The 26,287-nt window shown below is 44.7% G+C and overlaps 1 protein-coding gene across 3 annotated transcripts; it reads right to left on the bottom strand.

Annotated features, from left to right (window-relative positions):
- Positions 1-109: 109 nt before the first annotated feature.
- On the bottom strand, positions 110-25,014 carry ACBD7 (acyl-CoA binding domain containing 7). 3 transcript variants are annotated; one of them, XM_053895142.1, is made up of 4 exons: positions 24,580-25,014; positions 688-805; positions 477-539; positions 110-396 (listed from the first exon to the last, which is right to left on the bottom strand). In XM_053895142.1, the coding sequence occupies exons 1-4, from the start codon at positions 24,637-24,639 to the stop codon at positions 323-325; spliced, it is 315 nt and encodes a 104-aa protein (XP_053751117.1). In that variant the 5' UTR covers positions 24,640-25,014; the 3' UTR covers positions 110-322. The 3 variants fall into 3 exon arrangements, with proteins under 3 accessions (XP_053751117.1, XP_019316245.1, XP_053751116.1); XM_019460700.2 differs by lacking the exon at positions 24,580-25,014 and adding an exon at positions 9,435-9,539; XM_053895141.1 differs by lacking the exon at positions 24,580-25,014 and adding an exon at positions 9,085-9,169.
- Between the last annotated feature and the right edge of the window lie 1,273 nt (positions 25,015-26,287).

Genomic DNA, 26,287 nt, shown 5'->3' with positions numbered 1-26,287 from the left:
GTTTTGATTATACACCAATAATGTTAACTCTCTATAGAAAAACTGGTAAGCCAAAAAAAAAAAAAAATTGTTAATGTTTTTGTGCACATACTACCAGAGCAAAAAAAAATTTTTAAAAGAACTTTTACAATCATCTGGTTTAGGCAAGTAAAATTTCATTACATAACACAGTCTCAGTGTACCACTAATTAAGGATTACAATTCATGTTAATGGCAAAAATATTCACGACACTGTAGAGTTAACAGTGCATTTCTTATCCAGATGTTAGGTCATGATACCATTATGAAGGTTTCAAAAGAAAAACTTTCTCATAGCTGAATTTTAAATTCCGTATTTTTCTATCAGCTCTTTTGCTTTAGCAATGTATGCACTCATGGCATCTTCCTTCGATAACCCTAGAAAGACAAAACAGATTATCTCACTGATGTATCGGGCAATTAAGAAAGTTTATTTCACTTATTAAAGAATTAACAACCTTTTTGGAGGTTCCATGCTTCCCATTTAGCCTTGCCTTTTAAATCTAATATTCCTGGACACTCTGCCAAAAGAAGGACAGATACATTTTCAACGTTATGTTTTACTCTATACTTCTAACAAACATTGTTCAAATGAAACTTATCATTATTTTTAAATGTATTATTTAAAAAATATTAACATACATATACATATACATATATATGAAATACCAATATTAATGTCACCAACTACAGATTGTTTGTAGAGCCCATAGAGTTCTTTCAGTTCTCCGTCACTTGGCCTTGTTTTCATCTTCTTCACATCTTCGGCGATCCTATCAAAATCAGCCTAGAACAAAAGGAAAAAAAGGTGCATGGTGCATTCACTAACTTTCGGCAGGCCCATCTGTCTTGGGGGCATTTACCACCAAACACCGGGAACTCAAAAAGAAAGAGGAAGCTTTCAAACAGAATTGGAACCATTACAGTCTGGCTCCACCAGAGCTATCGTTTACAGATACCTCTCCTGGTACCTGATACACAGATAAGATAGGGACAACTATATAAAATTCTTAATTATGAGCATTCTTTTTTTAAATGTTTATTTATTTATTTTTGAGAGAGAGAGAGAGAGAGAGAGAGAGAGAGAGAGCGCGCATGCATAATCAGGGAACGGACAGAGAGAGACACAGAATCTGAAGCAGGCTCCAGCCTCCAAGTTGTCAGCTCAGAGCCCAATGTGGAGCTCGAACTCACAAACCCTGAGGTCATGGCCTGTGCCAAAGTTGGATGCCTAACTGACTGAGCCACCCAGGCGCCCCAATACTAAAAATTCTTAATACTGAAAATTCTAAAAACTGAAGAAGACACAAATAAATGGAAAGCTATTCTATACTCATGAATTGGAAGAAATAATTTTGTTTAAATGTCCCTACCACCTAAAGCAATCTACAGATTTGTCGAAGCCAATCCCTATCAACATTCTAATGGCACAGTTTACATAGAAAAAAAAACAACCTTAAAGTTTGTATAGAACAGTCAAAGCAACCTTGAGAAAGAAAAACAAAGCTGGAGTCATCACACTTCCTGACTTGCAACGACTGTATATTACAAAGCTACAGTAATCAAAACAGTATGGTACTGGCCTAAAAACAAACAGATCAATGAAACAGAACAGAGAGCCCAGAAATAAAAGCATGCATATATGGTCAATTAATTTTTGACAAAGAGCCAAGAATGTAGAATGGGGGAAAGGTCACTCTCCTCACCAAATGGTGCTGGGACCACTTGACTGCCACATACAGAAGAATGAAACTGGACCACTATCTGACACTATGCACAACCCAAAGTGGATTTAAAGTAAGGTCAAGTAAGACCTTTGGTTTAGACCATAAAACTCCTAGATAGAAAATACAGGGGGCAGACACTGGTCTCGGCAATGATCGGATCTGACACCAGAAGCAAGGGCAACTAAAACAAAAATAAAGACATGAGACTCCATCACACTGAAAAGTTTCTACAAGGTAAAGAAAAGCATCAACAAAATGAAAAGGCAACCTATGGAATGGGAAAAAATATTTGCAAATCATGTATCTTTAAAAAGTGCTTAATACTGTTGGTGGGAATGCAAATTGGTACGGCCACTCTGGAAAACAGTGTGGAGGTTCCTCAAAAAATTAAAAATAGACCTACCCTATGACCCAGCAATAGCACTACTAGGAATTTACCCAAGGGATACAGGAGTACTGATGCATAGGGGCACTCATACCCCAATGTTTATAGCAGCACTCTCAACAATAGACAAATTATGGAAAGAGCCTAAATGTCTATCAACTGATAAATGGATAAAGAAATTGTGGTTTATATACACAATGGAGTACTACGTGGCAATGAGAAAGAATGAAATCTGGCCCATTGTAGCAACGTGGATAGAACTGGAGAGCGTTATGCTAAGTGAAATAAGCCATACAGAGAAAGACAGATACCATATGTTTTCACTCTTATGTGGATCCTGAGAAACTTAACAGAAACCCATGGGGGAGGGGAAGGAAAAAAAAAAGAAAAGAGGCTTGAGTGGAAGAGAGCCAAAGCATAAGAGACTCTTAAAAACTGAGAACAAACTGAGGATTGATGGGGGGTGGGAGGGAGGGGAGGGTGGGTGATGGGTATTGAGGAGGGCACCTTTTGGGATGAGCACTGGGTGTTGTATGAAAACCAATCTGACAATAAATTTCATATATTGAAAAAAAATTAAAAAATAATGCAAAAATGAAATAAAATAAAAAGTGCTTAATATTTAAAAAATATAAAGAACTCATACCACTCGATAGCTTTAAAAAAATCAATTAAACAAAATGGGAAAGGAAGGCAAATGGAGAGGGTCCGACGCTGCACAGATCCTCTCGCACCTGTCACTAGTGATGTGGGTGGAGAGCCAGCCCGCCCAGCGTAGGAGGTGGAGCACAGAGCACCCTCTGGGGGAGGACCGAGAAGCAGGGCATCACCTGGGGCTGGGGGGTGGGATGGTAGGGGAAGCGGAGCACCCCCTGGGGGAGGAGAAGGAGGCGCAGCCCAGCAGCAGGGTAGCAAGTGGAGCTCCCTTTTGGGGAAGGCTGAGAAGAGGAGCGGTGGTTGGGCTTCAGATGGGGCGTCGGTGGTGCGCACTGATAAAGGGCTTCAGAAGAAGGCAAAAAGAAAAAGAAAAAGAAAACCCCTCCCAGATAACATTCTAGACAAGTTAACTACAGCTGGCCAGACAACATAAAGAAGTCATCAGGAAAGTTGAAAGAAGCTCATTTGCAGAAGAAAAACAAAAAATACAAAAAAAGAAACGATTCCAAGAAAGCTGAAGAGAAAGTATAAAAAGTACAGTCTAGAATGAAAGCTACTTGCTCTAAGGCTGAAAGATCAGGATCTGAGAGATTCAAGACAACAAGCAGGGAAAGCCTTTAGACAGAATTCTTCATATGGTCCCAGAACCAACAGAACTATTGTAAATAAGTGCCTGTCTCTTGAAAAGAAGAGGTTACCAGTGAGAAGGGCTGCAGCCCAGTTGCTGAATAATGCTTGGGGAACGCAGAAAAAACAAAATGCCAAGTGGAAAAAACAAAATGCCAAATGGTTTAAAAGACAGTGGATGAAAAAAATTATGTTAATTAACTTGAATTTAAATAAATAAGTTAAAAATAAATAAATAAAATGGAGATAACAAAAAAAAGATGGCAGATGATCAGAAACATGAAAACTAAGAAAATCAAGGCTAAATGAAGAATGAGAGCTTGTCTGTGTAGAACTTAGTTATGTAGTTTAGAGAATTTTTCTGAAAAAATCCAATAAATCCTTTATAAATTAAGAAAAAATAAATAAGACGTAGAGATGGCCAACAGACACATGGAAAGGTGCTCAACATCACTCATCACCAGGAAATGCACATCAAAGCCACTATGAGATATGACCTCACTCTTATTAGGATGGTTAAAATCAAAAGACAAGAAATAAGTGTTGGTGAGACCTTGGAGAAAAGGGAACCCTCCCGCGCTATGGCTGGGAACATAAACTGGTGCAGCCACAGTGGAAAACAACAAATTAAAAATCCAGCTCCCACGTGATCCAGTAATTCTACCTCTGGGCGGAAGCAAAGCCCCTGTCTCACAGCGATGCTGGCACCCCCACGGTCACGCCCAGTGGTTTTGGTTTTTGTTTTTAACAAGAGTCAAGACTTGGAAAGTACAAGTTGAGTGCCCTATCAATGAGGTTTTGGGGTGATGGAGGGGGTTCAGAGCCAATGGCAGAGAAAGAATTCTTGAAGAGGTGCAAAAGGGTGATTGTTATTAAAGCACGGGGACGGGACCTGTGGGCAGAAAGAGCAGCACTGGGGTGTTGAACAGTGACTGGTTATACACTATGGAGATGGGGGAGGTAAAGTCAAGAGCAAGTGTTTTTTTTTTTTTTTTTTAATGTTTATTTTTTTTCGAGAGGCAGACAAGTGCGAACAGGGGAGGGGCAGAGAAAGAGGGAGACACAGAATCCAGGAGCAGGCTCCAGGCTCTGAGCTGGCAGCAAAGGGATTTCCAGATGCTAAAGAAGACTCATAGATTACCTGAGGCCTAGCTATTGTCAAGCTAAAGTTGTGTTTCCCTCTAGCAAAGCATTAACATTAGGAAAGTAGGCAGTTCCTGGACTTTAGGCTACTGATAAGATTGCCTTTTTCTTGTGATATTACTACTAAGATATTTGTAAATTGAGGGAGACTCTATCAGTCTAACCATTTATTTTCTGTCCTTTCCTTTGTTCTTGGGCAGCCAGGAGTGTCTGAGGAATGTCACACATATCCCACCTGGGGTGGCAAGGGGGGGTGGGTTGTGCTAGCTTGTGCTTGACCCTCAGCTTGCCTTATGGTCCCTCATCACAATGATGGATGAATGGATAAGGAAAATATTATACAGACACATACACACACATCCTGGAATATCATTCAGCCATAAAAGGGAAGGAGATCCTGCCATGAGCAGCAACAAGGATGGGCCCTGAGGGCATTATGTGAGGTGAAGTCAGACAGAGACCAACAAATACTAAAGGACCTCACTTGTATGTGGAATCTAAGGTCACTAAACTTAGGGAAAAGGAGGACAGATTGGCAGTTACCACAGGTGGGGATGAAGGGTGGGGGAAATGGATGAATGTGGTCAAAAGGTGGCAAAAAAAATCTATCAAGAGAAATTTCAACCCACATTTCTTGTAAGTTTAAAGCATACAAATATAACTTTTTAAAAACAACATTACAGGGGCGCCTGGGTGGCTCAGTCGGTTAAGCGTCCGACTTCGGCTCAGGTCATGATCTCGCGGTCCGTGAGTTGGAGCCCCGCGTCGGGCTCTGTGCTGACAGCTCAGAGCCTGGAGCCTGTTTCAGATTCTGTGTCTCCCTCTCCCTGACCCTTCCCCGTTCATGCTCTGTCTCTGTCTCAAAAATAAATAAATGTTTAAAAAAACAAACAAACAAACAAACAAAAAAAACAACATTACACTTAGTGCAGCTTTGTTGATCCCCCTCATGGACACTTCCCCCTCTCCTTCCTAAATCCACCCTTTGCCGTTTGCAATAGCTTTGCTACCAACCAGTCTTTGTCTAGAGCTTTCACCACCTAGTTCCTCTTTGCCCAACTCCCAAAGATCGTCAGGCTGGCCGGCAGCTCCCCGTTGACATATTCTGCACAGAGGAATGTCTATGGGCTCCCAGTATTTTTAAAAAGATTTTGTTTTATATTTTACTTAAGTAATCTCTGCCCCCAGTGTGGGACTCGAACCCATGACCCTGAGATCGAGAGCTGCCCGCACCACAGACTGAGCCAGCCAGGAGGCCCCTATGTGCTCTTAGCTTTATTCCTTGTCTTATAACCTCTTTATTTCTCTAAAAAGGGCTTTGGTAACTATTTTCCTTAATAGAATTTTTCTATTCTTTAAAAAAAATAAATAAACGTTATTTTACCTTGTGTTATTTAAATCAGGGATAAGCAGGGGCGCCTGGGTGGCTCAGTCGGTTGAGCAGCTGACTTCGGCTCGGGTCATGATCTCACAGTCCTTGAGTTCTAGCCCCGTGTCGGGCTCTGTGCTGACAGCTCAGAGCCTGGAGCCTGTTTCAGATTCTGTGTCTCCCTCTCTCTGACCCTCCCTTGTTCATGCTCTGTCTCTCCCTGTCTCAAAAATAAATAAACGTTAAAAAAATAAATCAGGGATAAGCAGGAAATGTCACTGGCCTGGGTATCAAACAAGAAAAGCTCAAGAAGGCATTCCACCCCCACCCCCATTTTCTTTCTCCAATGCAGAGCTGCCTTTGATCCAAATATCCAAAGTCCCAGTACAGAAAGTGGATAGCCCCAATGTAATGTCAGAACCTCAGTGATCTCAGCAGAGGTGCTGGATAAAGTTTCCTCCAGCGCCAAAGACAGAACAGTAGCACAACTAGGACAGTTGTTTTGTCATGAACAAAAATCACTTGTAAATCAGAGAGACTGGGTTCTCCAACCTAAATAACCTGGAAAATGGCCCAGCCTCCTAATTAATCCCTACAAGGGTCTAAGAAGCATGGGTGCATGTGACAAGGGTCATACACCCTGCCTTCTCTTTCTGAGTTTCTTTCTAGGAAGTTGCCAACTGCTTTAAACAATGTCATGGTTAAGAACACAGGCTTTAGGGGTGCCTGGCTGGCTCAGTCAGTTGAGTACCTGACTCTCGATTTTGGCTCAGGTCATGATCTCAGGGTCGTAAGATCAGGCCCCACATCGGGCTCTGTGCTGAACACAGGGCCTGCTTAGGATTCTCTCTCCCTCTACTGCTCATTTGCACTCTCTCTCTCAAAAAACAAAAACAAAAACAAAAACAAAACACTGGCTCCAGAGCCAGACTGCCCCAATTAGAATCTCAGCTTCATCTCTTAAGAGCTATGTGTCCTTGGAAGTTATTTAACCTGTGTCTGTTTTCTCAGCCAGAATATGGGACAATAATACCACCTATCCACAAGGTTGTTGGCAAGATTAATCAGGTTAACACATGTAAAATAGTTATTTAAGTTTATTTATTTATTTGGGGTGGGGGGGTTTGTGGAGAGGAGAGAGAGAATCCCAAGTAGGCCACACACTGTCAGTGCAGAGCCGACGTGGGGCTCAAACTCACGAACCATGAGATCATGACCTGAGAGAAAGTCAAGAGTTGGACGCTTAACCAACTGAGTCACTTAGGCGTCCCAACACATATAAAATATTTTAAATAGTGCCTGGGACATGGTGAGTGTTTAACAAAGGCTACCATTATTATTTTAAGTCTCTTTGTGGGGAAAAAAAAAACCTAATTCTAGAGAAACTTATTCACAATGAAAAATATGTTGATTTAACAAATAATACCAAATTGTCTTTATACACTCAGCTTTGTAAGCCATGTAGAAAAAATAAAGACCAGCAAGAAGTATACTAAAATATGCAAACAGTAATTGCCTCTGATTATTGGTAAGTTTTCTGGTGTTTTACCACTTTCTATACTCTCCAAATGTTCTACAGTGTGCCCCTCTTGTGTCTATAATCAGGACAAAATGAAAATGCTCCATAAGTGCCCATGGCTTCCTGAGGGCCAGACAGGGCTATTCAGAGGCATAGGGATCTTTGCCTCCAGATTTACTTGCTGTAAGGTCTTATACCCTTTCCCAGTGACAGAAACCCAATTCCCCTCGGCAAGCCAAGCCTTGAGGAGAATTCTAAGGATTCTCAACAACCATGCTAGGTCCCTGCCTTCCAGGAAAGAACTTCTGGAAAAGCGTTCCTCATAATGTGGGGGAACATGGAACCATTTGATAACCTAATGAAACGCTTGGCCCTCTTTACAAGAGGTCAGCCCCTGACACAGTTTCACACACAACTTCAAGGATCCCCCTTTCTTCTCCCTTCCAGGGTAGAGAAGCCCATTCCAGAGCAGGGACCAAGGTCATTCTTTCCATCCAGCGTGCCATTTTGTGGTGCCACAACTTGATACATTCCTGCTCCATGGTGTGGCTCCCATGTACCCTCTCTATGGGGCCCTTCCCGGTGCAACCATGAGGAGCTCAAGTGGGAAGAGCACTGGCCTCACATCAGGATCTTGGGTTTGAATTCTAGCTTTGAGAGACAATGCCATGGGACTCTATGCTAGCAACAAAGTTCTTGTGATTCAGACTCCACCCCCCCCCCCAAATGATACTATTAACCTCAGGGGGAAGGTGTTAAGATTAAATGCCATTAAAAAAGCACATATTCTTGATTTCATTCTGTTGACTCTGCCCAGCCAGAGCTCATCACTTGGATCATACTACTTAATGCACGTACTGAACACCTATGATGCGCCAGGCCTTTGCCAGGCACATGGGGACGAAACAGGGCAGCCGGCGCCCAAGGAGCTCGGGCTCCAGTGGGAGATGAGCAAGTCAACAATGATCACGTGATACTTGCTATAGTGGAGGAGCTGCAGGCACTCTGGGGACACAGAGGACAGAGTGTCAGCGGGCGTGGAAGAAGCCTTCCCAGAGGACATGGCGCTTAGCCCAAGCCCGAGGGGTCAGCACCCGAAGGACAGACAGGGGCTTGGAAGGGGGCTCATAATACAGTGATAGGTACAGGAACAAAACTGTATACACATAAGAGTATAATCGAATCAGTGTGTGTATATGCACACTTATACCATGCACATGTATCTATGTATACATGCACCTGTATGTGCAAGCACGTACAGGCATATATATACACATACACATTTTTCACACATACTAGAAACGAATCCATCGTGTTAGCAGTGGTTGTCACCTGGGTGAAGGAACTCCTGATGGCCTTTATTTACATTTGTTCTCTTTCCCCAAAGTTCCCACCCTGAACATATACTTTTTTCGCATATCAGCAAAACAGTATTTTTTACTGTAGTTTTACAGCTCTCTGCTGCCCAAAACAACTTTTGCCTGAGAGAGGCCCCTGGCTGTACCAAGGAGCGAGGCGGTGCGGGTGGGACCCCAGCCGCCCTCGCCTCCATTTCTCAGATGGGAAGAACTGGAGGGGCAGGGCCGCCTGGTCCTCCCGGAGCAACTCGGTGTCTGCCCTCCCGGGAACGTGAGCCTACTTGGCGTTTAACCAATCCCCGGGGTTCACAAGCGTTGCCATAGGGAGCCCCGGCTCGCCATCCATAGATGGCACCGGTGCGGTCCCCACTGTCCTAAGTGGACGCTCGCGAAGCAGGTGGGAGTGTCCTCGGGGTCACAAAGGACAATTCGGGGCGGGCGGGAGCGGGGATGAGGGAAGGGGAGGAAACGGGGGCAAGAGGACTGCAGGCAGCTACTGTCCCAAGTTCCAGGTCCGAGCGGCTCGCCGGCCAGGAGCGTCACGCTTGCCACACGCGCCACTGCAGCGATTCCCTCGGGGCGGGGGGGGTGGGGGAGGGGGGTAAACCCTCCCTCACGGCCTTCGACTTACCTGCAGAGACATGGTCACAAAACCCAACCGCAGCCACACTCCCGACGCACACTCACCCAGACCCCGCCCCGCGACTCCTTAAATAGCGGCGCGCCTCCGCCCGCCAGCTCCCATTGGATGGTTCCCATTGGCCATTGGTTCTGGGGGCGGGGCTGAGCTGTGAGCCGCACCTGCCGTGTAGGAGGCAGCGGTCCGGCTCTCCAGCCTCTCGCAAGGGTAGTTAGTTGCGAACGAGGGTGCAGCTTGGAACTAGAAAGAGAAAGAGCTGCGAATTTAAATGAGTTCCTCTCCGCTCTTGCCTCGCTCCCCAATTCTTTCTCAAGAGACCGTATTCAGGAAATCCAGAGAGGTCTCTGCAGGGCACGGAAATCAGCGGGGATTCCTTTTTGTGTATATATGTATACCTCCGCCCCCTCGTAAACCGAGAAACCTGGACTGTAGGCAGTATATTGAGACCTCTCACGTCTCCTCTCCCACCTCTAGGTGCAGTTCATCGGCAATGAAAAAGGCGTCTTCTCTTTAAAAAGCAAAAATACGTTCTGAACACGTGCTGCAACCACCCTAACTAGTTCTCAGGGCAAAGGCACAAAACCACGTGCGTATTCAATTTGAGCCCTTTCGCCAGGGGAACAAATCCAATGTCACCGCAGCTCTACAGATACACAGAATGAGGTTGTGATTCACATTGGATTAATTGTTCAAAGAACTGGAACAGCATTTTCTGGTGATATGAGGAGTTAATTTTCCACTCTTCATTTATGTTTTTATATATTTTTAAATGTTTATTTTTGAGACAGAGCACAAGTGGGGAAGGGACAGAGGGGGAGAGAAAGAATCCCAACCTGACTCCATGCTCCAAGCGGGGCGGGAGGCGCTCTGTCCCACAAACCGTGAGATAATGACTTGAGCTGAAATTGAGTCAGAGGCTTAACCCACGGAGCCCCAGGTACCCCACCTCCCCCGCCCACCACTACCTCCAACTCTTCATTTAAAAGAAACTTTCGTGGATGACTCAGTTGGTTGGGTGTCCAACTTCAGATCAGGTCATGATCTCACTGTTCGTGAGTTCAAGCCCCGGATCCGGCTCTGTGCTGAAGCTTGGAGCCTGGAGCCTGCTTTGGATTCTGTGTCTCCCTCTCTCTGCCACTTCCCTGCTAGCACTCTATCTCTCTCAAAAATAAACAGTATTGGGCGCCTGGGTGGCTCAGTTGGTTAAGCGTCCAACTTCAACTCAGGTCACGGTCTCGCGGTCCGTGAGTTCAAGCCCCGCATGGGGCTCTGTGCTGACAGCTCAGAGCCTGGAGCCTGCTTCTGATTCTGTGTCTCCCTCTCTCTGACCCTCCCCCGTTCATGCTCTGTCTCTTTCTGTCTCAAATAAACATTAAAAAAAAATAATAAACAGTATTAAAAAAAAAAAAACTTTCATGGAGCCAGGTGCCCCGAAAAACTGACAAATTCAGGATTTAGAAAGTTACTGACTTGAAACGTCTAACAATACAACATATAACCATTCAAGAGATGGGAAAGATAGGCCCTAAAACATTTTAGCTTGTTTTTTTTTTTTTTCATTTTAGCTTGTTTTTGCATAAAACTACATTTAAAAAAAATATTTGCTTGTCTTTTTCGTGTAAATCCCTTGGTTTTTAAATTTTCTCCTTGAAAATTTTTTCATGGTGTAATCAATGAATTCCCAAGTAAAAGACAAAAAGCTAATGTTAACAAAACGCACTGGCCAGGCTTTTTTTTGGTTTTTAGTTTTTAAATTTCCAGGTGATGGGACATGCACTGTGGGGTACAAAGGCAAAAGGCAGCTTCAGGACAGTGAGTGCTTTCTCAGCTGGGGAAGCCCTCAAGTGTTCCAGTAGGGAAATACGGGGTGAGGGCCAGTATCCGTGTGAACCTGTAGCTGAGACATTTGGGCATTACAGTCATTATAAGAAATCAGGAAAAGAAGGGCCTCTGACTCCTCTGGGTCATGATCTTGAGGTTCGTGGGTTCGAGCCCTGCGTGGGGCTCTGTGCTGACAGCTCCCAGGCTGAGCCTGCTTGGGATTCTGTGTCTCCTTCTCCCTCTGCCCCTCCCCCACTTGCGCTCTATCTCTGTCTCTGTCTCTCTCTCAAAAATAAACATTTTTAAAAAATCAGGAAAAGGGGAAAGGGAAGGTACACTGTGCTGTTTTATTATCTAATGTTAAGAACTCTTTTCAAAGCATGTTCTCTTGAGTTGCCCTCCTCTGACCAGAGGCTAGAGCCATGGTGCCTTGTTCCAAGGAACAAAAAGAAAGAAAAGACAATGGATATATTGATGTCTCTGTCCAGTGATAATAATATACTAGGTACAGTGAAAACCCAGCTTTCTGGAGCCCTTAGGAAGTGAATCAATTTGGACAATCAAGTTCTTTTTTTTTTTTTTACTATATTGTTAAATATTGATTACAGATCAATATACATACATACACTCATATATATGTAAAATTTTAAAAATAAAGGGCACATTTATGAAACTACCACCAGTTTAAGAAATAGAACATTACCAGGGTGCCTGGGTGGCTCAGTTGGTTAAATTGACTTCGGCTCAGGCATGATCTCACAGCTCATGAGTTAGAGCCCTACTCCAGGCTCTGCGCTGGCAGTGCAGAGCCTGTGTGGGATTCTCTCTCTCTCCCTCTCTCTCTCTGCCCCTCCCCACTCATGCCCTCTCTCTCTCTCAAAATAAATAAGTGGACATTAAAGATTTTTTTTAAATAAATAGAACATTATCCTTACCTTTGTGACTCCCTTGATTCCATTATATCCTATCTTCCTCATTCATTCATTCAAATAGTTACTGAGTGCCCACTATGAGCAAGGCACTGTTTTAGGTTCTTGAAAGACATTAGTCAACAGAACAAACAAGAATCCCCATCCTTGCATTACATTCTGGTAGGGCATTGCAGACAATACCATATATAATAAGTGAATTCTATAGTCTATTAAAAGATTTTAGATTATAAGTGCAATTAAAAAAATTTTTTTTAAGTTTATTTATTTATTTTTCAGAGTGAGAGAGCGAGAGCATGAGAGGGAGAGACAAAATCCCAAGCAGGCTCAGTGCTCTCAGCACAGAGCCCGACATGGGGCTCGATCTCAGGAACCAGGAGATCATGACCTGAGCTGAAATAAAGAGTCGAACGTTCAACCAACTCAGCCACCCAGATGCCCTGATAAGTGCAATTTTTAAAAAGAGCAAAAGAGATGGTAAGTCTTTTTTTTTTTTTAATTTGAATCCAAGTTAATTAACATATAATGTAATAATGATGTCAGGAGTAGAATTTAGTGATTTATCACTTACATATAACACCCAGTGCTCATCCCAACAAATGCCCTCCTTGATGCCCATCCCCCATGTAGCCCAACCCCCCACCCCAGACCCCTCCAGCAACCCTCAGTTTGTTCTCTGTATTTAAGAGTCCCTTATGCTTTGCCTCCCTCTCTGTGTTTATCTTATTTTTCCTTCCCTTCCCCTATGTTCATCTGTTTTGTTTCTCAAATTCCACATATGAGTGAAATCATATGATACTTCTCTTCCTCTGACTGCCTTACTTCACTCAGCATCCGCCTTGTTGCAAATGGCAAGGTTTCATTCTTTCTGATTGCTGAGATGGGCAGTCGTGGGTATGTGGGGTGGAAGAGGTAACCTGCAATGGTAAGTAGGGGACACAGGGCAGGTCTCTTTGAGAAGATGGCATTTGAGTAAAAGCTTGAAGGAGGTGAAAGAGCTGATCAGGAAGACCCCCTAAGAGCTGCATCCAATACAGAGACCCTCAAGAGAGAGCTTCCCTGGCAGGTGTGAAGAACACCAGGGAGCCAGTGTGGCCAGAGCAGAGGAGCAGAAGAGGCCAGGGAATAGAAGATGGAAACCGGACAAGACCTTGCACAAAGGCATTTGGGGTTAAATGGGAGTGAAACAGAACCATTGAAGAGTTTTGAGTGCGATCTGCCAAGATACCACTACTTTTTAAAGGGATCACTCTTGTTGCTGTGTTGAAAATAGATTGCAGGGAAACAAGGTTGGAAGCAGAATCTTTACCATAATTATAATCCAGGGAAGAACTTACAGGGTGTCTCAAACTCAGGTGGTAGTAGTGAGAAGTATCTCAGATTCTGGATATATTTTGAAGGTAAAGTCAACAGTAGTCCCTCAAAGATTCTACATGGGATGTGAAGGAAAGAGAGGAGTTGGAATAGTTCCAAGAGTGTTGACCTGAGTCACTGGGAGGCCCACTGGTGGAGTAGGTTTGGCGGGGAGCAAAGATCAGAAGTTTAGTTCTGGACATGTGAGTTTTGAGATATCAGACATCCAAGTGAGATGTCAAATAGGCAGTTGGATATCAAGTCTAGTTTGGGCAGGGTACATTAATGTGGTACTCATGAACAGAGAGATAGTATTTAGAACCCTCAGACTGGGTGACTCTAGAAACTGAGTGTATATAGATGAAGAAAGAGGATTGAAGACTAAGCCATGGAAAATCGCAACATTAAGAGCTTGGAAAGGAGAGGAAGAATGAGTGTAGGAGACAGAGAAGAAGTGGTCATTGAGTAAGAGAAAAACCAAGAGAATGTGGTGTCCAGAAAGCACATCAAGTGAGAAAGCATGTCAGGGCGGAGGAGGACTGAGAGTTATCGATTGGATCTTGGTCATTGTCAAGATCACTGACAACCTGGAGAGAGAAGTTTCAGTGCAGTGGTGGGGACAAAGGCTGATTAGAGTGTGTTTAAGAAAACACCAGGTGTGGCGCACCTGGGTGGCTCAGTCCATTAAGCATCCAAATTTGACTCAGGTCATGATCTCATGGTTTGTGAGTTCGAATCCGGCATTGGGCTCTGTGCTGACAGCTCGGAGCCTGGAGCCTGCTTCCAATTCTGTGTCTCCCCCGCTCACACTCTGTCTCTCTCTCTCTCTCTCAAAAATAAATAAAAACATTTAAAAACTTTTTAAATAAAATAAAATAAAAAAAGAAAACACAAGGTGCAATTATATAATCGGTTTTTGGACTCTCCCTTTGTTTATCCCTCCACTCATGTCAAACTGTCTTAATCATTAAATCCTACCTATTTTGTTCATCCTCACAAAACGTTGTTCTGGCACTTTGCTCCTCCCTCTAAACTCTAACATCCATGAGTCATGTTCCACAAAAGAAAATTCTTGAATTTTTCTTAGAATTGCATTGAAAAGCTACATCAGTTGGGTGGGGGAGGAGAAGCAGATATTTTTGTGACAGTTTCACTATTCATGACTCATATCTTTTTCAATTATTTTTCTGTAATGTTTTCAGAGAGTTTTCCAATTTTCTCCATTAAAGGTCTCACACATCTTATATGTATTTTTTTTTTTTTTTAAGTAGTCTTCATGCCCAGCGCAGAGCCCAACTCCGGGCTTGAACACACCATCCTGAGATCAATACCTGTGCTGAGATCAAGAGTCCGATGCCTAACTGACTGAGACACCCAGGAGCCCCTTAAGGGGATTTATTTCTAAGTATCTTTATAATTTTTTTATTACGTTATAGATGGAGTCTTTAAAAAATTTGCATTGTTCATCCTTTTGTAACTGGTACAGAGAAAGGGAATTGATTGTTGTCTATTGACTCTTTATCCAGCAGCCTTGATAGATCTCTTAAGTTTTAATTACTTTTCAGTAAACGATTTGGGGTTTTCTATTTATCAAACAATAGTCTATGAATGATGATAGTTTTACTTAGTCCTTTGCATTCCTCAAATCTTTCTTTTCCTTGCCTTTCTGCACTAGCCAGGACCTGAGTATAATAATGGCTAGGAATAGTATATGGTTCTTTAAAGGTAATGTGTTCAGTGTTTCACCATCAAATGTGATATGTTCGCTGCAGCTGGCTTATTTTGATGGATATACATGTTTTAGTAGGTTAAGGAGGTTTCTTCCTATTTGTAGTTTGGCAAAACTTGTTTTCATAAATGGATGTAGAATTTCATCAAAAGCTTTTTTTAATGTCTCTGTTGGGATTGGGATGATCATATATTTCCCCTTTAATCTTTTCAAGAGAGCTTACATGAATTGATTTTCGATTGTTAAACCAACCTTGCATTCCTTATTAATTTTGAACTTGATGAAATGTTTCTCTTTTTTTAAATACATGACTGGACTGTGAGTTATATTTTGAGGGATTTTTCATCCATCTTTATTTTGTAACTTCCCTTCCTCATACTGTCTTGTTTTGTTTTGTTTTGTTTTTTTCCTGTATCAGCATTATGCCGGCACATAAAACGAGCTGGGAAAGCATCCTCCTGTCTCTGCGTTCTGGAATAAATTGTGTAGAATGAAGAAAATTACAAATGAGAGAAGGTCGCACAGCAGCCAATGACACTCAGGCTGATTTTCTGCTTGCTGCCTCCTTCACTTCCAGTCCCTGAGGTTAAAGCCACTGTCCAAGCACAAGGGAGTCTAATGCTTACCCCACCCATCCCCCAACTCGCAGCCAGAACGAGCATCCGAAAACACAAGCGGCATTAAGCGTGCATATATCAGGGGCAGCCAAGTTTTCTTATGATAAACTCCAAACTATTTTTGGCAGCAGACTTCGCGCTAATGCTAGTGAGGCCCTCGGTGAAAGTCACCCGGGAGATTTTTCCCAAAAGAACCCATTAAGGGTTCTGACGCCTTGCCAAACTGCCCTGTGGAAACACCAACTGGCCTCCACCATGAGCACACGAGAACCGCGGGCCAAGCGCTGCAGAGCTTTGGCGGCTCCGGCACAAAGAAGGCCACAGGGCCTCCGCAGTCTTGCCCAGGTAGGGGTGCCGGTGGCCGCCCCGCCCCTTGTCTCCCTGGAGGCTCCTGGCAGCCTTTTAAAGGTTAAGCTCCCGTGGTTTTGGAAGCAATGCTCTTGAATGCCGCAGAGGTGCTGCTGTCCACTTAAGTGGAACTCCACTGAGAGATGGCTGTGACCGCGTAGACCCTTCTATCCACCGTGCAAAATCCCCTTGGCCGGAGTACGCTGCACACACAGCAGGGCAAACTTCTTCCTCGGCTCCTACTGGCCACTCTTTGTGTGCAGCCCCTGGCCGGTCTCCTGCACCTTCTCACTGGGCTGCATGAAGTTCACGTTCTTTCTACCCCATGTCAAGTGTAATGAGCATTGCTTGGCCTCCCCACAGTTCTCCTTTATCACTGTTCCTGCTCTCAGTCTGTGAGGTCTGAGTGTCTCAGTGTTTGCTATCAGTGTTTGCTTTCAGGTTCCTTCTGGCAAACCTGAAACACAGATGTCTCAGTATAAACTTGAACCTGAACCGGCTGAAGAAGTTCTCAGTGGTCCCCTGCCGCCCCCTGCCTCGGGAATGGCTCATCTGTGGGAAGTTGCCAAGGTAGATCGGGTTTCCTTCGGCCACACCCCGGAGGAAATTGGTTCCCTCTGTGGCTTTGCCACTGCTTCTGATGTGTGGACAGAAGAAGTGGCCAAAGGGACACAATTGGGAGTCTGTGCTGGGCTGGGGCACCTGAGAGGTCTGGGGGGCACAGCCCTGAGGCCTGACTGGGCCGTGGCACTTGGGTCCCTGCGGGTGCGGCCTTGTTGGGAGACTGGGGTGCAGAGGTGGAGTGTGGAGGGGAGCACAGGCTGTGGAGGCCCCAGACTCTGGCAGGGTGAGGCTGTCTCTGCCCTTCTGCATGGAGGCCTGGCCGAGGCCAGCCTCCTTCCAAAGCAGGGAATTCAGAAGTTGATTTGTGCTGGTGGAGGGGCCACTGCTTCTGAAGGTGAGGGTGGTCTCTTCCTCTCCAGGCAGGGTGGGGGACTGGTGGAACTTCTACCCTGACACCTGACCATTGTCAGGTGACCCATGTTCTGTGTTGCTCTGCTGAGCGCTCTTAGAGCAGGAATCAGAGGTGAGAACAGCCAGCTCACGGCTACCTCGCTCCGTGTTGCAGACTCCACGCTGTACCTGGTGAGACGAGAAAAGCATGCTGCTGTTGGTTAGCTCAGCCGAAGCCTGGGGTTTCTGGGCCACGACATGGCCCTCCAGCTCGGCTCCCCCGTAACTCAGGAGCAAACAGGAAGTCATTGCTTCCTTGTGCTTACGGCCCATCAGCGAGTCTTGATCTCTTCCCTGTGTGACTCCGGGCACGATCAACTCAACCAGGCTTCCTTGTAGTCAGGGAGTGGCTCCACATAAGGGTTTTTTAGTTCGTCTCCATGACCTGTATTCATCCATAGATCTTGGGCTCTAAAGTGCTCTCTTGCTGAGACTGACAATGAGAGATTTCTTGAGCAGTTTTTCACATTTCCTGCATGTGTAAAAGGGGATATGGTATATTCCACTGAGTACTCCTTGGAGGCAGGGGTCCGCTGACCAGTGTCTACAGAACACCCTCAGATTCCACACACCCACCACGGTTCCATCTTATCTGACCCTGGAGGAGTTCTGGGACAGCACGGAGAGGGGGTTGCCAAAGGAGGCACCCAGCTTGTTGCCAAAGGTGAATTGTGACTGAAGCCAAAGTCTTCAAACTTACCATGTCAGCATCCAAGAACATGCCTTTAAATCTACGGACAACACACTCCTGGTGACCATACCCCACAGACATTATCTGATGGAATTTGCCTGTGGCCTTCTTTTCTTGCAGACTGCCGTGAGCCAGTAGGAACTCAAGTTCCTCTCTTTCACTAGAGTATTCCAGGACAAGGCAGAGTCTGCATCACTTCAAATAATTGTTTTGGGATGGTTCACGGCCTTCCTGATTCTTATTCACAGGATAGTCTCTTGAGTTTGGAGGAGTTCTGCTAAGTCTTGTCAATGATTTTAATGACTACCTCTTTCCTAAGGCAGGATGCATCGAGCCAACTTCAGCTTGGCCAAGTTAACCCTTGATGATGGTCTTGAGAACTGGTGGCTGGCCATATGGATCCTCATCAGCAGAGACAGCAGAGAGGCCCAGGGGCATGTTGGACTTACTGTTGACTTTGGAGTCAAGGTATCCCAAGGCCAACTTAAAATTGGGAGAAGTTGGTGAGAAGCTTGGCCCACGTCACCTCAAAGGAAAATTCCAGAGTCCACCTGATCAGCTGATCTTTGTAATGGAATCAAAACACAATGCTAGATGAGCATACAAATAAACAAAACTGAACACTAACAAACTAAATAAAAGGAAAAGATGAGAAAAAAATTAAAAGGAAGAAATGAGAAAAAAGTAAAGAAAAAAATGAAAATGAGATAAAAAAGGAATAGTAAAGAAAAATGAGTGAAAAAATAGTATTTAGAGTGGTATTAAGTACATTCATAATGCTGTGTTAACCATCGCCAGTATTTCCAATATTTTTTCATCCTCCTAAATAGAAACTCTGTGCCCATTAAACACCTTCTCCTCCCCTTCCCCCCAGCCTTGGTAACCTCTCTTCTACCTTTTAATCTATGAATTTGCCTAGTCTGGGGACTTTATACAGCATGATTGCACAATGTTTGTCCTTTTGCAACTGGCTTATTTCACTTAGCATAATGTTTTTCAAGTTCATCCATGTTGTAGCAGGTGTCAGTATTTTATTCCTTTTTATGGCTGAATAATATTCCATTATATGTAAATATGACATTCACTCATTCGTTGATGGACATCTAAATTGTTTCTACCTTTTGGCTCTTGTGGATAAAGCAACTATGGCCATTGTCATACTAGTATCTGTTCAGTCCCTGCTTTCAATTCTTTTGGGTATATCGTAGGAGTGGAATTGCTGGGTTATATCATCATTCTACATTTTAACTTTTAGAGGAATTGACAAACTGTATTCCACAGCAGCTGCATCATTTTACATTCCAACTGGTGATGTAGTAGGGTTCTGATTTCACAGTATCCCTCACCAACACTGGTTATTTTCTGCTTTTTTTTTTTAATGTTTATTTTATTTCTTGAGAGAAACAGTGCAAGCCGGGCAGGGGCAGAGAGAGACAGAGACACAGAATCCAAAGGAGGGTCCAGGCTCTGAGCTGTCTGCACAGAGCCCAAAATGGGACTTGAACCCATGAACCATGAGATCATGACTTGAGCCAAAGTTGGATGCCTAACTGACAGAGCCAACCAAGCGCCCCTCTGTTGCTTTAATAATAGCCACCCTCATGGATGTGAAATGGTATCTCATCATGGTTTTGATTTGCATTACCCTAATGATTAAGGATGTTGAGCATCTTTTTATGTGCTTATCGGACATTAGTATATCTTCCTTGGAGAAATGTCTTTTTCAAGTCCTTTGCCCATTTTTGAGTTGACTTTTTGGGAGACTAACTCACAACCCCAAGATCAAGAGTTGCATGCTCTACCAACTGAGCAAGCCAGGGGCCCCATGGTTTTTTGTTTGTTTGTTTTTGCTTTTTGTGATTGAGTTGTTGTTCTTTATATATTCTGAATATTAGTCCCTTATCAGATATAATTTGCAAAAATATCTTCCCCTGTGGCTTTTCACTCTCTTGATGGTGTCTTTCGATGCACAACGTTAATTCTGATGAAGAACCAATTGATCTATTTTTTTCTTTTGTTGCCTGTGCTTTTGTTGTCAGATACAAGATATCACTGCCAAATGCAATGTCACAAAGATTTTCCCCTATGTTTTATGAGTTTTATGGTTTTGGCTCATAAGTTTGGATCTTTGATCCACTTTGAGTTTAATTTTTCATGAGGTATAAGTAAGGGTCCAACTTCATTCATATGCATGTGGATATCTAGTTTTCCCAGCACCGTTTGTTGAAAAAACAGCTCTTTCCCCATTAAAGGGTCTCGGCCTCCTTGTCAAAAGTTAATTGACCATTTATGTGAGAGTTTATTTCTGGGCTCTCTGTTCCATTGATGTAGAAGTCTGTCTTTATACCAACACCACACTGTTTTCATTACTGTAGTTTTGTAGTTAGTTGTTAATATCTGAAAGTGTGAGCCCTCCAATTTTGTTCTTCATTTCCCAAGACTGCTTTGGCTGTTCAGGGGTTCTGTGAGATCTGATATGAATTTTAGGATTAAAAAAAATTTTTTTTAATGTTTATTTATTTTCGAGAGAGAGAGAGCATGAGCAGGGGAGTGGCAGAGAGAGAGGGAGACACAGAATCCAAAGCAGGCTCCAGGCTCTGAGCTGTCAGCACAGAGCCCAACGCGGGACTCGAACTGATGAACCATGAGATCGTGACCTGAGCTGAAGTCAGATGCTTAACAGACTGAGCCACTCAGGCACCCCTAGGATTTTTTTAAATGCAACAAAAACGCCCATTGGGAATTTGATAGGGATTGCAATGACTCTTTAGGTCACTTTGCGTAGTATTTATCAAGATGAGCACTTCTTAATTGTGGCTGAGCATTTAATCTGGAAGACAAACCACAGACACAAACCTAATGCCTGATTCCTGCCACCAGAGATTATGTTAAAAAGGCTGTGGGGTGCAAGCACCAGGAGTGACACAGCAGGGCTGAGATCTATTGTCTGAAGCAAAACGGTAACTCTTTTATTTATTTTTATTATATTTTAAAATGTTTTTTATTTTTTGAGAGAGAGCACGTAAGCAGGGGAGGGGCAGAGAGAGAGGGGGACAGAGGTGCAAGATTATGACCTGAGCCAAAGTCGGATGCTCACCCAACTGAGCCACTCAGGCACCTGCTAACTCTCCTTTTAGAATAGCCTCTGCATAGTGTATGTGGTGGTCCAGGATTATTCAGGTCCTACTGACCTGTTCGGCCTCATCTTTCACTGCTCTCCTTCCTCACATGCACATCCCACCCCCAGCTATCCAGGCCCATAGCTAGCTACCACCCCACTGTCTGGAATGCTCTTCCCCATCTTCTTAACTGGCCAGGCCCTCTTTCAAGACTTGCACCTCCTCCTCCAGGAAGCCTTCAGGGTAAGAATTATCTTTAGTGTGGGCTACAAGCCTAGAGCCACTCCTCTCCTCTCCTGTCATTCTCACCTTCCTTCCCAGGGCTCCCCCTGCTGCTTGGGTCTCTTTCCCCGTTCTAACAGGTCAAGCACACTCCTGCCTCAGGGCCTTAACCTTCCCCCACTCTTCCCCGGCTCAGTCCTCCACTTCCTCCAGGTCTTGGTTGAACCGGCACCTCTCTGTGAGGCCTTTTAGCACCCAGCCCAGCTGAGACACAGAGAGAGAGGGAGACACAGAATCTGAAGCAGGCTCCAGGCTCCCAGCTGTCAGCAAAGAGCCCGACGTGGGGCTCGAACTCACGAACCATGAGATCATGACCTGAGCCGAAGTCAGACGCTTAACCACTGAGCCACCCAGGCACCCCAGTATAAATGTCTACTTTAAAAAAGTCTAAAATTACAGGTTTATGTTTATGTATATCTATGGTACATTGTGAATAGTTACCTGTAGCTTATTTTGTATCATACAGACACTTTATTTCCAAAATTACTGGTGCTGGCTCTTTAGGACCTATAGAAAATCTAAAGCCTAGATTCCTATCACATTAGGCCTCTGCCCTTAAAAAGAAAACAAAACAAGGGTACCTGGCTGGCTCAGTCAGTGGAGCGTGTGACTCTAGATCTTGGGGTTGTGAGTTTGAGCTCCACATTGGGTGCAGAGGTTACTTTAAAAAAAAAAAAAGAAAACCTCAAAAAATAAAACAAAACTCTAATAAATAGAATCTATTAAAAAAAAAAAAAAAAAAAGAACATCCCAGACAGCTCTTTGACCATTTAAGATCTTTCAAATATCTCTTTTTGAATAGGACAGCTCTGCTCCAAGGCCCCCTGACAACCTTGCATGTCTCCATCTAGCCATGTAGGCAAGGCTTGACTGCAGAGGCAGAATGCCTGAGAACCCTTCTGCAGCGAGGGTCCCTATCTTGTGGAAGACTCCCACAAAGGTGTTTCTCTTCGGGGCGCCTGGGTGGCTCCGCTGGTTAAATGTATGACTTCAGTTCAGGTCATGATCTCATGGATCGTGAGTTTGAGCCCTGCATCAGGGTCTGTGCTGACAGCTCAGAGCCTGGAGCCTGCTTCGGACTCTGTCTCCCTCTCTCTCTGCCCCTCCCCCACTCTCTCTCTCAAAAATAAACATTAAAAAAATTTTTAAAAAAGGTGTTTCTCTTCCATTTCCCTAGTTTTAGTGGAGACTAATGCTTTTCACCTTGCCCCCTGCCCTCTCTGCTCGCCACCTTAGGGTATATATAGCTGCAGGTTTCTGTGTAAGTCTATGAAACTGCTCAGCTGAAGTTTAAAGCTGGCTTGTCAATGCACTCATGACACCTATGGTTAGTGATCTCTGGGACTAGGGATGTCCCGTGGGCCTAGGGAGGCAGGGAACTGATAATGATGCTGATCTTGCTTTTGCTGTCTCAGAAGTATAATAAATGGCCTACATCCAATTAGATTCTTTTTCTCCTTACTGGCCTTATCTATGGATGTGTGGCACGTCACCATGCTGTTGCTTAGAGATCGCTTAACGGCTTGAAATGTCTCACGTTTAGGTTGTATCTACAGATAGCTAATGACATGACTTATCACCAAGGCCCTTAAACCACTCTTACATCATGACAAGCATATAAATCTACCAATAGTCCAATTCTGGAATTAATGTAAAAAGTAAACTTCATTATTCAAAGACCAAATTGAGGCTTTACAGGGCAAAATAACTGTAATAGCTGTCATTACAAGGTTATATATACAGGGGTGCCTGGATGGCTCAGTCCCTTAAGCACCTGACTTCAGCTCAGGTCATGATCTAATGGCTCATGGGTTCCAGCCCTGTGTCGGGCTCTGTGCTGACAGCTCAGAGCCTGGAGCCTGCTTTGGATTCTGTGTCTCCCTCCCTGTCTGCCCCTCCCCCACTCACACTCTGTATCTCTCTCTCTCTCTTTCTCTCAAAAATAAACATTTAAAAAAAGGTTCTATATACATATGTACATATATATACATATACACCGCGTGAGTTAAACTGATAATTTGAAGACTATGTGAGAAACATTAAAAAAAGTTATATGGAAAGAAAATCAGAATACAAAATTTAATCTGTATTATTTCACAATTTAAATACATGCACAGATGTGAAACAAATCAGAAAGGAACATTGAAAGGAAATGTGTTTTGAAGTAATTGGGTCACGGGAGAAGTGTTTGGTTTTTTTCTTGCAATGTTTGTGTGATCCAACTTCTTTGAAGTGTGGTTATTCATTTTAGCAAAATTCTTGTGGCAATTATAGTGGCAGTCTCAAAATAAAACACATGCACTAAAATCATAGAGGCTACTGTTAATTTTTATTAACTCTTAATTCAGATTGTCCCTAGATTTATCACAGTTACACTTATCCAGCACTTTTTCTGTGCCACTGTGCTAATCATCTTACAGAGATGATCTCTTCTAATAAGCACAACAGGTACTATTTTTATCACTTCATGGAGAGGGTTAATTCGCTTGCTTTAGGAGTCAGATACTTGGCCACGGATGGAGTTAGGATTTCAATCCAGGCAGCCTGGCTCCAGAGCCATGGGGTGTAAATGGTAGGTAATACTCACAGAGGGAATGCAAACTGAGAAGATGCTACAAATCTAACTACACAGTCTGGAACCTTAGGGGGACGAAAATTTATGCACATTTCCTTCCCATCACTCTAGCATTGCAATTAGGTATGTGCGTCTGCATTTCTCTTACAGCTTAAAAGCTAGAGATCTAAGACTACTTTAAAACTGAATGTTGGCAGTTCATCACGAACCAATAAGATTCATCTTGTGAAACAAAAGCCTGTTGTTACACTCAAACTCATTGTAACTTCATTCTTTTTAATCTTTTCAATTGTGATTTAAAAAAAAAAATCAAACTGTACTTTAACCCTGTGTAACCTGCAATAATTTTTGACCCCAGGGAACACAGTTTTTTGTTTTGTTTACTTTATCGCCAGTTGGGCGCTATGTAGGTGACAAAAACTGAAAATACAGGAAATAGATCCAAAAAATGGAAAACAAAACGAGCAGTGAAGAGATTGAGGACGGAAAATTTTTGAGAAAGATGGAGAGAGGAAAAGTAAAGTGGGGGAGGGGCGCTAAATTGGGCTGGAAAAGAGAAAGGAATGGGGTGGGGAGGGAGCAGGCTCTTTAAGTCAGAAGCAACCTACTTTCTTCTAAGTTCTGGCCACAGCTAAATCAACAGGTTCAGAGGCCTGACCTTGCAAACGTCCTTCAGCTGTTTTGCGGTTGTCCGTGCCTTCCTAGCGACTCCATTCATAACCGTTAGTTTCCACTGGTCGGAGTTGCTACGGCGGACATTTGGAGGACTTTTCCGAGCCGCCGTCGCAGAACGCAAAGTCTTCTTTACTCTCTCCTTTCAGGGGGCTCATGATTGCCTACATTGTTGCCTGTAAGCACTTTTTTTTTTTTTAATCGCAAACCACCTCTCATCCCCCGTTTATCTTGATTTTCCTGGTACTGGGGATGCGACGGAGATGGGGGCACTGGGACAAGGACCAGGGTTTTGCGTCCCCTTAGGCAAGCCAAATACAGAAAAGCGGGAAGAGAGACAGAGCCAACACCGCCAGGCGCTGAAAGGTAGAAACTGGATTAGAAGGGCGTGGGCGACGAGTGAAAAACCAGCCCTCTCGCAACTGCAGTTGAAGAGCCCCCGGACCTAGCCTCGGAGACGGTGGCCGGCGGGTTACCACGGCAACCGTGATGTCTCGCGAGACAGACATTGCGCCTGCGCACTGACGCGATAGGACGCGGTCCTGAGCCTCCCAACCCCGCTCCCAGCCAAACTCAGGCTTTTTGCAAGTTCCTGCCTCGCGACGCTGTGGGCAGACTCTCTCCCCGGTGAGTGTCAAGGCGGGATGACGGGATGGGAAGCTCTCTGAGCGTTCGGAAGGCGGGGCCGGGTAGGGCGAGGGCTCTGCGCACGCGTGTCGCGGCGCACGTGGGCGCGGTGGGGTCGCGGTCGTTAGTGGAAGTCGGACCAGGGGGACGCGGAGGACGGGAGGGGCGCGCCGGGTGGGATCGAGCCCGGGGCGCCGCGGAGGGCGGAGGCCTCGGGGCGGTGGGCTCGCGAACTCCCCAGGTCTTCCCCGGGAACCCCGTCTCCTGGGCCGCACCCCCCTCGCCCGGACCCGCGTACTTTCCTGCCTCCGGCCCTCGGTTTACTCCCCTCTGTCCTCCTGGAGTTAAGTGTCTGTAGGTACGAGAAATCGTAAGACATAGTCCACCCTGGTCCTTCAGTGCTCCGCTGCCTAGAAGCGGGGACGGACCACAAGGTAACTACAGTTCGGTATGGTAAGTAGTGAGGAACGAGGGTACTAAATACGGGGGGGTGGGGGGCATGCACGGGGAAGGGGTGACTCTGGGACAGGAATGCAGCCCCCGGGAACTGAGGCCGTCCTCCCCTCTGCTACCGGATCCGGTAGGCATTTCTGAGGCCTTCCTCTGCTCCACTCCCGGTTGATGACACTAAGCCGAGTAGATTCTATCTCTTAACTGTTTGAGCTAGGATGTATTTCTGTGCCTTTCCCTCCGCGGCGACTCTCTGGGAACCTCTTTGCGCCTTCCACTCCTGGCAGAGGACGCCACCAGGCCGGGAATCCACGAAGATCTTTCTGCATTGCCTTTCTAATCACTCCACTCTTCTGCTTTAAACGTTACGGTTGCTTCTCATTACAAGGCTTGCAAGGACTTTCACCCTGTGGTCTTTGTCTGCCTTTGCTAATAACCTCACCGTTTCTAGCATCTCTGCCCCAGAGACCTTGAACTTACTTCACTTCCGTGAATGTGTTCCCTGCGATACCCTTTCGGCTTCATACTCCCTTTGGCAGGCACTCTTCAGATGTAGGGTTAAAAAGGTCACTTTCTCCAGGACTTCCTTGCTGACCCCCTCAATTAAGTCAGGCTTC

The sequence above is a fragment of the Panthera pardus genome, unplaced genomic scaffold (genome assembly GCF_024362965.1).
Source record: "Panthera pardus isolate Hobbes unplaced genomic scaffold, ASM2436296v1 HiC_scaffold_6, whole genome shotgun sequence".
In the NCBI taxonomy this organism is placed as follows: Eukaryota; Metazoa; Chordata; class Mammalia; order Carnivora; family Felidae; genus Panthera; species Panthera pardus.
This window is presented reverse-complemented; position numbering and strand designations above follow the sequence as displayed.